This window comes from Lepidothrix coronata, unplaced genomic scaffold (genome assembly GCF_001604755.1).
Source record: "Lepidothrix coronata isolate B3197 unplaced genomic scaffold, Lepidothrix_coronata-1.0 Scaffold8, whole genome shotgun sequence".
In the NCBI taxonomy this organism is placed as follows: Eukaryota; Metazoa; Chordata; class Aves; order Passeriformes; family Pipridae; genus Lepidothrix; species Lepidothrix coronata.
The window spans coordinates 183,923-197,016 of record NW_016690188.1 but is presented as its reverse complement, the minus strand read 5'-3'; the positions used below and the strand labels follow the sequence as shown (position 1 = coordinate 197,016).

At 41.5% G+C, this 13,094-nt stretch overlaps 1 protein-coding gene across 1 annotated transcript in view; it reads left to right on the top strand.

The window, feature by feature from the left end:
* The first annotated feature begins 4,727 nt into the window (after window positions 1-4,727).
* TRUB1 (TruB pseudouridine synthase family member 1) overlaps window positions 4,728-13,094 on the top strand; it is a 28,902-nt gene continuing 20,535 nt past the window's right edge. Inside the window, 3 exon segments of the mRNA XM_017804129.1 lie at window positions 4,728-4,888; window positions 6,591-6,683; window positions 9,936-9,991. Coding sequence (XP_017659618.1) covers window positions 4,744-4,888; window positions 6,591-6,683; window positions 9,936-9,991 — 294 coding nt within the window. The 5' untranslated portion in view covers window positions 4,728-4,743.

Sequence of the window (13,094 nt, the reverse complement as noted above, 5' to 3'; positions counted from 1 at the left end):
ATGTTCTGAATCTAGAGAGGGGCAGGTTGGACTTAAATTGTCCATATAAACAATCCTTTATGTGATGCTTTCTTCCACAGATACATCTAGTGAGTTCTTCATCATTCCTAATTACAATAAAGGTAGTTGGAAAATTACTTCTTTGAAAGAAACTGTAATAAGAAACTGTATAAATTTAAACAAAACCTGAGAATCCCACTGACATTTTCTTAGCAACAAAATCCAAGATTTTCAAAATGTATTTTCTTTTTTTTTTCCCTCAGCATCACTGAATCTTCTGATTGCATACTATGCTTAGTCCTCTGTCATTATAGACAGACCTGGGCATGTATCAGAGATTAAAAGTTTTTCCAGATCTGTCATCACTAATGCAGTATGTTTATAAGGGGTCCATAAGGAGCAATTGAAATCACATCTGTATCATATTTTTCTGTAGCTCTGCATCTACCAGTGGTGAGGAAAAATTGCTGTGTTCTTGTTTAGCTAACTGCCAAAACTGCATTTCACAGGAAGATGGAATAGCTAAAAGCATTTGGATTCTACTGTAGTCTATCCAACTCAAATTGACACTATAAATGTGCATTAAATCAGCTCACCAAAACCTCCCCTTATCTCAACTATTCGCAATTAAAAAGAATCCCTCTAATATCAAAGAACCCAGAACAAAAATCTAAAGAAAATATTCCTATAAATAAATAAGTCTAGACTTAAAATCCAGATTGGTGTAAACATTAACTGCTGATCCTCTTCTGAACAAAATGCAAAAAATCTGCTCATGAAATACTTGCAGTTTAGGCATCTTTTTTCACGGGGAGAATGACTAACAATATTTGCCAAACCTAGATGAGTGTATGCCGTGGGTAGTTCTATCTTTCCCTTGCATGAAGTAACTGATATTCCTTTTTTTCAAAACTGCTGCAGTTCAACAAGATACTGAAGAATTTACCTTTGTTCAGAAGAACCACACACATGATGAGTTATGTGCTTCATGCCTGTTTGAACAGGACCAAATGAACTAACAAGTTGATGTTATTTATCTACACCTTATTATCCAAACAGATGGAACAATTAGAGGGGAAAAAAAATCTAAGTATTTCAGACTTTGATAGTTCCTACTACAGACAAAATCCCTCTAGCTGACAAGGGAGCTGTTTACATGACTGTGACCTGAACCTTCAAACAGCTGCAACTCTTCGTTTTACAGGAAGACCATGAGCTGTGATTGACCTCCTTGCCATTGTTTGCTCTGATTTTGCTACAGATGATAAAGCTGGAATATGAAGTGAGCACAAATACAGGAATGGCCTGTTGCTGCTGAATCTACTTAGCTGTACTACAGCACCATTTTCCTCTGCATTGTGGTCTGTGAACGTTACCTCATACAAAGCCAGGCTGAAAGCACACAGAGCAGTGAGCATTTGCTGGAGGAGGTAGAAGAAAGTGTTGCATCTGTTCTGCACAAGCAAGTCAGGGATTTCTCCTCCTCTGCAATAGCACTCATCTGCTGTTTGCATGTACAACAGCTACTATCCATTATCTCTTCTGTATAAAGCATAATTGCACCAGATCCTTGAGGCATTACTCTCTGTAATTCCAGATACATAAGTGGAGGATTTGGCCTGCCTCTAGTAGACCTGTCATGTTCCATGCATAAAGCAACATTGTCCTTTCAGCCATTTACTGAGCCCCTTTATTAAGGTTGCAAATAAAGTCAGTAACTCTAATCATACTTCTGGTTGTTGTGAATCCTGGCTTGGCTAGGAATCGTTGGAGATAAACATCTCATTTCAAATCAGCCACTGAGCAGATGGTAATGACTTCTAATCACAAGCAACACAAGGAAAATCTGAAATAAAGCCCTTGAGATGAACACTTTTGTGCATCATTCCCACCATTCTGAATGCTGAATAACCTTGTCCCACAAAGAGAGCCATGTGTGATTTATGTACACATACACTTCCAGCTAACTAAAATACTGACAGTCATTAATTGTTTTTCACAATTCTAACTTTGGGCCCTTGTCCAATGCCCACCGAAGTCAAAGCAAACATCTTCTTTCTAAGCCTTCAAAGACTCCATCTGCTGCAATTACAAAGTGTTGTGTTTTAATTGCGGATGCAGAAGTTTGGGGGACCTACAAGAACTTCCTGCTCAATACTAAAAATGAGATTGGGGGCATGATTAAACCATGTCTGCAACAAAAATTCCATCACAGTTTACAACATGCCTTCCACAACTCTGCTTAAATTCTAACTCCATGTAAATCAGCGGCAATTTTCCTGCTGACCTTTCACCTGAGTGTGGCTTTGCCGTTTTATCTTCTGGAGAAGGACTTTGACACCTCACTTCATGTCCTGCAATGACAGCCATGTGTACCACTCATCACCACCCTCGCAGTTTATGGTAATAGCCAGATTACAGCCCTGTAGATGAGATCTAAGCAAATAAGGTGCCTGGTTAATAATACACACAAGAAGTGTGCAGGGGAGGCTGCTCAGTTTTGCTGGAGGCAGGAAGCCGTTTCCCGTCTCATGGATGCAGTGGTGGCAGCTCCAGCTGGAAGCTCCGTGCCCCATGCAGCTGCTGGGGAAGGTGTGAGCAGGCATGGAGTGAGCCACTGACTCCAGCGTGGGCTGAAAACCCACACAGGGACCTTGATCCTGCTCTGCAGAGAGATAGCCATTGACTTCAGCAGGAAGATTTGCTTCTCTCAAGCTCTGGGAAGGTCTGGGAACACGCAGAGCCCTTAGCTAGCCATGTATTTTTTTCGCTGTAACAGTGTCTCTTCATCTGCAGGCTCTTACAAATGAATAAATGAAATCCATGAATGAAACATCTAAGCTCTCAGTGCCTTGCTGGAGCATAGCTTGCTCAAATGCCTTGGGAATGTTGTCAGAGAAATGAGTCTGTACAAATCAGTCCTGAAGAGGAAATCCCACACACTCTACTTATGTATGGAAGTGAGAGATTCAGATGAAGCCTTCCCAGCATTCTCTTACATGACACATAAGAAGGCAGGAAGATTAATGGACACAGCAACTAGTCAGCAGATTATCACAGAATCAGCTGTGTTGGAAAAGACCTCTGAGATCATCGAGTCCAACCTATGACCCAGCACCACCATGTCAAGCAGACCATGGCACTAAGTTTCACATCCAGTCTTTCCTAAAACACCACCTCCAGGGATGGTCACTTCACAACCTCCTTGGGCAGCCCGTTCCAATGTCTAAACACTCTTTCTGTGAAGAAATTCTTCCTAATGTCTAACCTGAACCTCTCCTGGTGCAGTCTGAGGCTACCTCCTCTAATCCTCTCTAATATAATTCTTTCAAGTTGAGCAATGAATGTACCACGACACGCTGGTCAGTGAACTCTCCCCAGCAATACCTGCAATACCCTCTGTGTCTGGTGGAGCCACAGTGGGGAGCATCTCATAGCAGACAGCCCACCAGCCAGCCGCTCCCTCCGGCTGTTGGGCTGTGTTGGGGGAGCTCTCCTTGCCACCCAGCAGATCTCTGTGGTGGTGCCTCTTTCCAACCCCAACATCTCCCCCCAAAGGCCATACTGTGATCTCAGAAATGCTTATTAGGTCTTCACCTTGACAAACAGCACCTGGGCTAAGCTTCTCTTGAGCTTATCAGAAATGTGGTCTGTTCCCAGGAACTTGTACTGTCTAATGAGCTCCCGTTTTTAATGAACAGCCTTGGAAACTTATTTTTCTTGCCTGAATAACAAGCTAAGTGGAATGATATTTTTGTTATCAAACTTTCAAAGAAAGTTACTGAGCTGAATTGCAGCCAGGATGGAAAATCACTACGACTAAAGCCAAGTCTTTTGTAACCCTATAAACAGCAGTACTAAGAGAGACCCTTTGAGTTCTCCTGGACCACACTGGGCTGTGACCAGCACCTCCCTCTGAGTGGGGCCTCTCAGAGCCCCCACGTGAGTCAGTGAATTCTCACGTTTGCTGTACTTTGAGGACCATCACCAAATGCTGATGGAGCCCGGGCTGATACCCCCATTCCTCGAGGCTCAATCCTTCATCTGTTGAGAAGATGCAAAGGCATCTGACATGAGCACTTTCACAGGTACAATACCTTGTACAGACTCCTTTAGGAGTCTGTATGTGCAAGTGTGAATATGCTATAGCCAATGTACCATGAATGCTGCTCTCTTAGATTCTTAAGTACTTTAGATTTGTAAGTTATGCCTGTGAGTTAATGTAGACCTTATAATAAATTCTATATGAATCCTTTGTTAAATTGTTTAACTTAAGCTATTGAATACAAGTGCTTTAAGAGCAGTTAAACCTTTAGGGCTAAACTGTTGGTGAATTTCGGGGGTTCAGTTTGTCAAGGGGGTCCACTCTGAACCTTGTCATCAACGGGAGGGTCTCCCTTATTCCTCTTAATCCTTACCCTTTCTTATCCTTACCCTTTCCCCCCCACCCCTCCAGCCTCCACATAGATATTTTTTGGAGTTGATTTCGGTTTCAGATTGATTGACTTTACAGATTTCAGTTCGCTTTTTCTCTGCGTGCATTAACCCCCTAGTAAGCAGCAGCGCGAACCTTGCCCACGAGCTGCTTCGTGCTTTCGCTTTTGCGTTAAACCCACTTTTGCCGAGACCTTTGCCGGTGACTCTTTAAAGCGACCTTAAAAGCGCCGGTTCTCGCCGCCCGGACTCCATGTCCCAGCGGGCGCTCCGGGCGCGCTGCCGGGAGCGGGGCGGGCCGAGGGCAGCATGGCCGCCAGGGAGGCGGGCGGCGCGGTGCTGGGCACGGCGGCCGAGAGGCTCTTCTCGCTCAGCGGGCTTTTCGCCGTCTACAAGCCCAAAGGACCCACCTCGGCCGGCGTGCTCAACCTGCTCAAGGAGAGGCTGCTGGCAGGTGAGGGTGAGGAGAGGCGGCCGGGCCGGCAGCGGCACAGGCGCAGGGATGCCCAGCCCGGCGTGGCTGCGGGATGGGTGCCATGTGCGTGCGTTCCTTGGGCATGCTGGAATCACAACCCCTGACAAGCCCCCGCACCCTCTTTCTCTACAGTCTGCAAACTGAAGGAGAACTGGGGTTTGGTTTGGATTTTTGTTGCTGTTGTTGTTTCTTGGGGGGCTTTTTTTTCTTTGTTTGGTGGTAGTTCACAGCCATGGCATGGCCCACTCGGGAATGCATCCCTTCCTGTATACGTCCTGGCTCGCTGCACCAGGGGAAGTTCAGGTTGGACATTAGGGAGGGATTTCGTCACACAAAGGGTGATTAGACATTGGAACGGGCTGCCCAGGGAGGTGGTGGAGTCGCCGTCCCTGGAGGTGCTTTAGGAAAGGCTATCCCAGCGAGACTCCGTGTGTTGGTCCCACTGTACTCGGAGCCGAGACCACGTTCACCGCTCTGTCCTGGGGGCGGGCACCTGCTATCGGCTCAGGTACAGCAGGATGTGAACCGTCATTTTGGATGGGGATGAGATCTGCCCCAGCAGAAAGCTGCAGTCCTGCCCAGTGCAGGGGATCCCAGCTTGCTTGGAGAGCTGTCCTATGCCAGGCACAGCGTGTACCTGTCTGCCGGAATGGGTGTCAGCAGCATCTCTGCAGTGCAGTGCTGGCAGAGTGTTCTGCTGCAGTCCCACTGCCTATTGCCTCTGAAAAAATATCACCAAACGTGTAAAAACCACAGTGTGCCAAGGAGTTTGAAAGTCCTGGACGCAATCTGCAGAAACTGCTTTTTCAGAGTACGGGAAAACCTGGATGTCAGATATTAGGGAATAACATTGCAAAGGTGTGAGAGACTATGGCCTAGATCTTTTATATAATAAGGGGACTTAATTTATTATGGGGACTCGATCATCTAATCTGGGCTTTTGGGCACTTACTGATGAAGTGAGAGGATACTTTGAGACCAGTGAGTGCTTAGTGATTTACTCTGTAGTGAACTGTAGTGTAGGCACAGACTTCAATCCAGTTTTATATGGAAAAATCTGATTCCCTGAAGTGAAAGGCATAATAGAAAGATAATAGATATAAATAAGGGAGCTTAGGCCATTTTGTCATATTTAATACTGGTAAATAAGGGACACTGGAGTCCCCAGAATTCCTGGAGTCATCAGCTGCATAGGAAGTTTGGTGGGTTGAGACACTGACAGCTTGAAAGCAGCAGTGAGCAAGTTCAGTTCACTGCAGAGCTTCCATAGGGCTGCAAGCATGCAAATAAACATGTCACAGTACAAGGCAGTAAATACATCAAGAATTGCTCAGATTATGTAGCATAAAAATGGTGTATAATAGATGATTTGGGAACTCAGCTGCTGGTTCTTGCACTCCTTGTAATGAAACTTCACAGGTTTGCTACGAGTATTTTCCGAACATCTGTTTGTGAGAGTATGTGAAACTTCATTAGAACCTAAGTGGAAATAACTTGCAAGTTGTTTGAGGTTGGGAGTAGATATAAATGAATCACTGGTCTTCTGCAGTACAGTAATTTCTAAATTAATTAATAGTTTAAATATTTGATTTTTATTTCCTTTAGCAGTCTGAAAATATGTGCTATTTTTTCTATGTTCTGAGGTTATCCTATAATGCTTCCTTTCAATTTCTATTTGCAGAAGCTGGTGTGCAAACAAATGAGAACAAAAGAAATCAGGTTTTGAAAATTGGACATGGAGGAACTTTGGACAGTGCAGCAGCAGGAGTTCTGGGTAATAAAAAACATAATTACAGTCATCAAAAGATGATTTCAGGAAACATTTTCATGCCTATTGAAATCAGAGGTGGAGGAACATTTTGGGATACACGTGGCAGGTTTTGGGGAAAGGACAAATTACTGTGGAAGAGTGGTCTGGGTTAAATTTCCTCTGTATGTTCTTTTACATACATGTAACATGGTTCTTAACAGAAGTCTATATTCTCCCTTCCTGCCTCCCCTTCCCAAATCCTGAAATAACTTGTGGGTTATTACAAGAAAATATAGGCTCTTGTGTAATGAATTGTAAATTACCTCAGAAATTGATGGCTTTTTAAACTTAAGCTGGGGATTTATAGTCAACATAATTTGTTGAAGTATTTTGTCTCAAAGTAATGCTTTCCTGGGATTTTGAGGGAGCCTTTAGGGCTGTAAGACTTGCCAAATAAAAGATGTATAAGAGCAATTCAGCTGCTGCTTTCCTTGAGGCTCAGTACAGAAACAGTTTTTGCTTCCTGTCCTGTCTTGCTTCATAAAGAAGAGTCACCAAAGATATTTTCTTTTAATTTTGATAGCAATCCCTTTATTGCGTTCCTTTGTTTTATTAAAGAACAGGATGTGTCAATTTGCTGGTGTTTAAAAACTCAGCTGTGGGTGTGTTATTCCCACATCATACTTTGTCACCAATGGTTTTATTGATAAGTAGCATGCAAACTACAGCTTGCTTAAATGATAGCCTTTTAGCTCTGCTTGGCTTGAAGAAATAACAGCAGTACGTTTTTGCTGCTGAAAATCAACAGGTACAGCTCTGAGCATACACTGAAAGTAAATGCACTGAGTTGTGATGTATGATTTCTCCCCAAAACAATTCAGCTTCAAGGAGAGGTTGGTTTGCTGTGATTGTTGCTGGTAGAGGCCTGTAGGCTGGTAATTGTCTCTGTCAGTTGTGAATACTGCAAAATCTAACCTTGTTGGGCTAGAAATCAGCACTAGCTTGTTTTGTTCCAATTTCCTATAGTGTGTGGCCACTCACAGGAGAATTCTGTGTGCATTGCTGAAGCAGACATTTTCCTTTTACACAGATGTTGCCTTTGAACATACTACTTCTTATTGTGCAAAGTCAACAGCATTGATCCATAGGAAAATAAAAATCACTTGTGCTTCTTAATTGCTTCTCCTGCTGTTCTCTGATACCCAGTAGTCTCCAAAGCCTGCTTCTGTGGCATGACAAAAAGGGCTTGGGCTTGATGTGCTTGGTAAAGACAAGAGAAGGCATCACCTTAATATGCTACGGATCGATTGAAAAAAGACATAGGATCTTTCATTCCACTGCCATACAAAACATACAGGGAAAAATCAATGGTAGCTAGATTGGAAAGGACAAAACTGGAGAGGAGCGGGAAAGGGAATATGCCCAGATTTCTTGTGGTAAGGTAGTGAGGAGAGAGGGAAGGACACAACGGAAACAAGTTATTGAGAATATGTGTGCTGCTTTTCAGGATGGGCTGGTGGAGCAGAAAGCTTGCTTTCCTCATGGATGGTAGCATAATAGAAGTATTTATTTTCTGAAACCTTTCTTAATCTGTACTGCTGTTTCCCACATTTTATGTACTGCATGTTTATAACTGTGTTCATGGGAATTAGTTGATACTTGCTTAGTGTGCCAAGTGTACTCCAATAACTGAGCACTGCTTTTCATCAAAAATATACTTTTGTATTTCTCTTCTTACTGACAGCAAATGTAGATGAGGAAGGACCTTGGAGACAGAGGTCAGTGATCTATGATGTGAGAGAAAGGCAAGGTCGGGTCTTAGTGAATATCTCATTCTAGAGCTGTGGTTTCAGTTTGGTGTTTGCTGTTGTACAATGGGAACCGCATTTGACTTGTTTTTGTATGGCAGTAGTGAATTATGCTTCCACAGTAGAAGAAAAAATGAAAAAGTATAAAAAATAAAAATAAAAATTCAGTTAAACCTTGTTACGTTCAGGGCAGTCTGGCAAGTTTAGTTTATGTCACCATTTAATAATACATGTGCTGCTGGCGATTAATGAGAAAAAGTGCGTCTTGTTCACAAAAGCATTCAATGTCTCTTTAAAATTATTCTATTGAATGTCTTGACACTCTTCAGCGAACTTCAGCTCAGTTGTTGAAGTGTCAGTGATGTCACTGTGTTGCAAGAGAAGTGCTTGGTTATAAAGTTTTATCTGTGTGCTTATCTCCTTTTGTCAGCCTTCTTGCAGCTCTTTCCTATCTGGCAAATGACAGGAATGGGCTGAACTCAAGGTACACAGAAGCGCAAGCACAAGGACATGTGTGACTAAAACCCCTCAGGAATAAGAGGAGAAATAATTGAGAATAGAAAGAATCTAATGAGTTTCAGAGCGAAAAGATGGAGAAGCATTAGAGCACAAGTAAAATATTTGGGCTTTAAAAAAAAGAAAAAAAAGTTAATTTTCAATTTGGTGTTTGTGGTCCTGGCCCCTGGCTAACACAAAGCTAATTTCCAGAAAGCTCCCTTAACTCCTGTAATTTTGTTAAAATCAAGTACATAAGCTGATACCTATTCCAAGGGTTGTACACAAAATTAATTTCCTTCTAAAATTTTCTTTGTATTGCTGTATGTGGAAAAAATCAATAGGAAAGCATTTTAAACAAAAGCACCTTGTAAAAAGCTTTAAAGTAAAATATAAACTAGAGCACTTTTTCTGTCCCTTCCCTTTATGAAAAGCTGACTGCTGTTTTTTAGAATAGTGGTGTAAGATTGAAATGGCAGTAGCCTGTACATGCACAGTAATAGGAAGGTTTGATTATAAAAGACTTTTTGACTGAGGCAGTTGGACCTTTTGATTATTTTTCTTGCTGTAAGCCTGATAAACAATTTCATTATGCTGTCTTGGCTGTATTACTCTTGGTCACTATCAACCTTTAAAAGGGCTGTTTGCTAACAGCAAAGGCTACATTCATATTAGTGAGCCATAGCCTTCATCAAACCAGAGAGTGTTAATTGCACTATTCATTTCTTTGGTGATTAGAAGATAAATAAATCTAGGGATTGAATTAAAGTATTTTAACCATAGATGAAGGTTATTTATCTCCTGCTTTAGACTTTTTTCCCTTTCACTACTCCCACATTGTCAAAAGTGTTGACTCTCTTCATATGCTAACAGAGATTGTTTCTGACCAGCATAATGTTTAGCAGTGAATGGTGTTGAGTAAGGGAACTGCAGGGCTGGTTTTCAAGTAGCATTTCTTCTTCTGTCTTTGCAGTGGTCGGTATTGGAAAAGGAACAAAACTGCTGAGAACTATGCTGGCAGGTTCCAAGGTAAGGAATGCTAAATGACTTGTATTAGTGGGGTTTTTTGTTTGTCAGGTTTTTTTTTTAATTCCAGTGAAGAGCTGAATCAACATACAAATATGTCAGCCATCCTGCATACTTGGTTTAAATGCGTACTTCAGTTCCTTTTTGCATTTAGTCAGAAATTTGATACCGAGACTTTTATGTCCAGATTGGTTATTTAAAAAACTTTGCTTGTCTTGGTTTTCTACAAACTGTTAGTAAATACCAAATTCCTGTTTTGGAGGAAGATTTCTATACTATTTAGTGTATTTTAAAAAAAAAAAAAAAGAGAGAGAAGAATTGTAATGAAGAAGGCACTGAAAATGATGGTTTTGGGATGTAGTTGCATATGACAGTTCGATTTTTGGTAATTTTCCTTGTGTGTAGATAACTTAGTTGTTGTTTAGCTTGCAGTGACAGATGGTCTTCATTTCTTTTCTCTCTTCTTAAATACCATGAGGCCTTAAGAGGCACCTCTTGGAATTAAGAGTGCTTTGCATTTGTGATAGTAGCTATCGTTGCACATTGCAGCTGCTGCAGATGGGTGGTCCACAAACACATCAATAGGCACGTGTGAGTAGACAAAGGCAGCAAAACCCTGTGGCTGCATGAGATAATCCAGACCAGAGCCTTGACAGATAGAAATCTTGTTCAGTGCTGGTTTTGATTAGTTGTACTGTGTCTTTGGTGAGTGCACTCCAGATAGTAGGTGTTACATACACAAAAAAGTGCAGGTACTCCCAAGAGTAATCTACCAGTGTTGATTCCTTATTCACAAGTCAGATTCTGTGGTTTTAGCCATTGTTTTTACATGACAAGTCTAGGTAAGAATGACAGGCACAGAAATCAATTAAGCCTTCCAAATTTCATCCTGTTCTCAGGGCAAGTCAGTAGTGGGCTGTGTAAATTGACAGCCTTTATAATACATTTTATTTTGCCATTTTTTGCCATTCTCTTCTGGTCTGAACACTTAGGCTCTTTACAGCTGCTGAACTGATAGCTTAAAGGTAGAATTTTATTGACAATCTTCAGTTCAACTCAAAGGCAGAGAATTTGACAGAAGAGAATACAACAGGATAAAAGGACATAGCTGTAGAGTCTGATCCCAAACTTACTGTTGTCAGTATCAGTCTCTGCACTGACTCTAGTGGTTTTGGATTTTGTTTATGTGACCAGTTTTCAGAGGCATCTGTTTTGAAACATGCAGGAAGCAGCTGGATTTACAGTGGAAACGTAAGCAGTTACCACCTGACAGTTCCTTTCAAAGAACTTTAAAGTAAAAGAAGTCATAGAGTTACTTCTGCTAAATTAAGTCATCATAGCTAATTGTGTGAAAAATGATGACTCAAAAACACATAAAGCAATTGAAGTATCTCTTAGGCTGATGTTCACAGTGGAAGCAGCTGTGATGGCAGAATTATACACAGTGTTCCTTGATGACTTAACTATAAAGTCCTGTAGCAGGTAGTAGTGTTATCCAGCCAGACCTTGTCCTCAGATTGCTCAAAGTGGTTTAGAGCTGCTGCTGAGGGGCAAGGAAAGAGAAAATGGGCAGGTGGGGCAGTCCAGTGAGCTACACCAGCCAGATCCATCAGCCCTCACCTGGCCTTAGGTTGGTGTGGGCTGTTGGCACTTGATTCAGTGAGGCAAAGGTACATCCCTACAGAGATCAGCAGCTCTTCCACTGCACTTGTTGGTGTGTTCTGATGTGGCACAGAGTGTGGGGTAGCTGACGTCCATGCCAGGTGGCACAGAGTGGCAAACATTTATTTGGAGCTTTTCCTGTCTGCCTTCCTGTTTTCTATTTATGCTTCAATAAATTAGACACGCAATAAATGGGGAGGCTTAAGGAAGTTGAAGGATCTCCTACACGTCTGCCTATTTGTTTTTTTGACCACACTGACAACATCTCATAATGTATCAAGAGATAATTCCATGACTGTCTAAATAGGTTTGAGTATCTTTTTGCATCCTGTGCCATGTGCTTGGAATTTAATCTTATTTCTTTTTTTTTTTTTTTACCATTTTGCATGCTAAAGTGTTTGTTGACATGTGATGTTTTTCTTTTGTTCCTTTTATTACTATGAAGTTCTGATGAACTGTCTGACCCTCTCTGGACAGGATTTACTGTTTGCTTATAGGAATGTGTCTTGTAAAGAAACAATTCAGTCTATCATTGTTGGCAGCAGAGTTATACTGAGTGGCCAAAACGTATGTTACTGCAGTAAACTCCATATGGTGACTCTGCCAGAGATTGGACTATTTCTGATTTTTTCCCAAACGTTGTGTGAAACTTTCCTGACTCTGTGTGGCAGCTCTGAGCATCATCACTTGATGTGCAACTCATACACATTCTACAAGCAGTGTTACTTTTTCAGTGTAAGCCGAGTTCTTCATTGGTTTGACCTCCTTATGCGTTAACTCAAACCAAATAGAAATGTGCAGCCAAGGGCAATACCTGCTTAGTGTTCCATATCTCTCATTGAATTCTTAATATTTATCCAGAAATAAATATATGTACAATCTGGCTTTGTTTGTTTGTTTGCTTTAATTTGTTTCAAATGTTCCAAGTGAGAGGGAGAAGCTGAATGCTCTTTGGTCTCGAATTTAAATACTAGCATTTAATACATGCTCCGTAGGAGAATCACTTTTTCTTCTGCTTTGCTGAGACTTGGACTTGGTCTTGCTTGGACTTTTTGCACCGCAATATTTTGAGAGAATTTTTATTTTTTTCATGTTGGCAAAATAAAGACAGTAGAGTGAGAAAATATTTCCCGCTTCAGCAGTAAAATAAGTATGATGGGGGTGGACCAATTTTTGCTATAATAAAATGTTTCTGAACAACTCAGTCTTATGGATGACTAGTCTGTCTCAAACACAGTGTAGAAGTGTGTTTTTTAGGGGGGAGAATGGGTTCAGAAATGGTACCTTCGGTGCAGTTTCCAAAGTGGTAGTCCTGTTTTAAAACCTCTCATCTACCAGAATGTGCTGCTACATAGAAACAATGAGAGAAATGATCAGGTACTCATCAGAGAAGAAAAAAAAGGAAGAGCAATGAGCCATGAAATTCTGCATTATTCTAGTACTT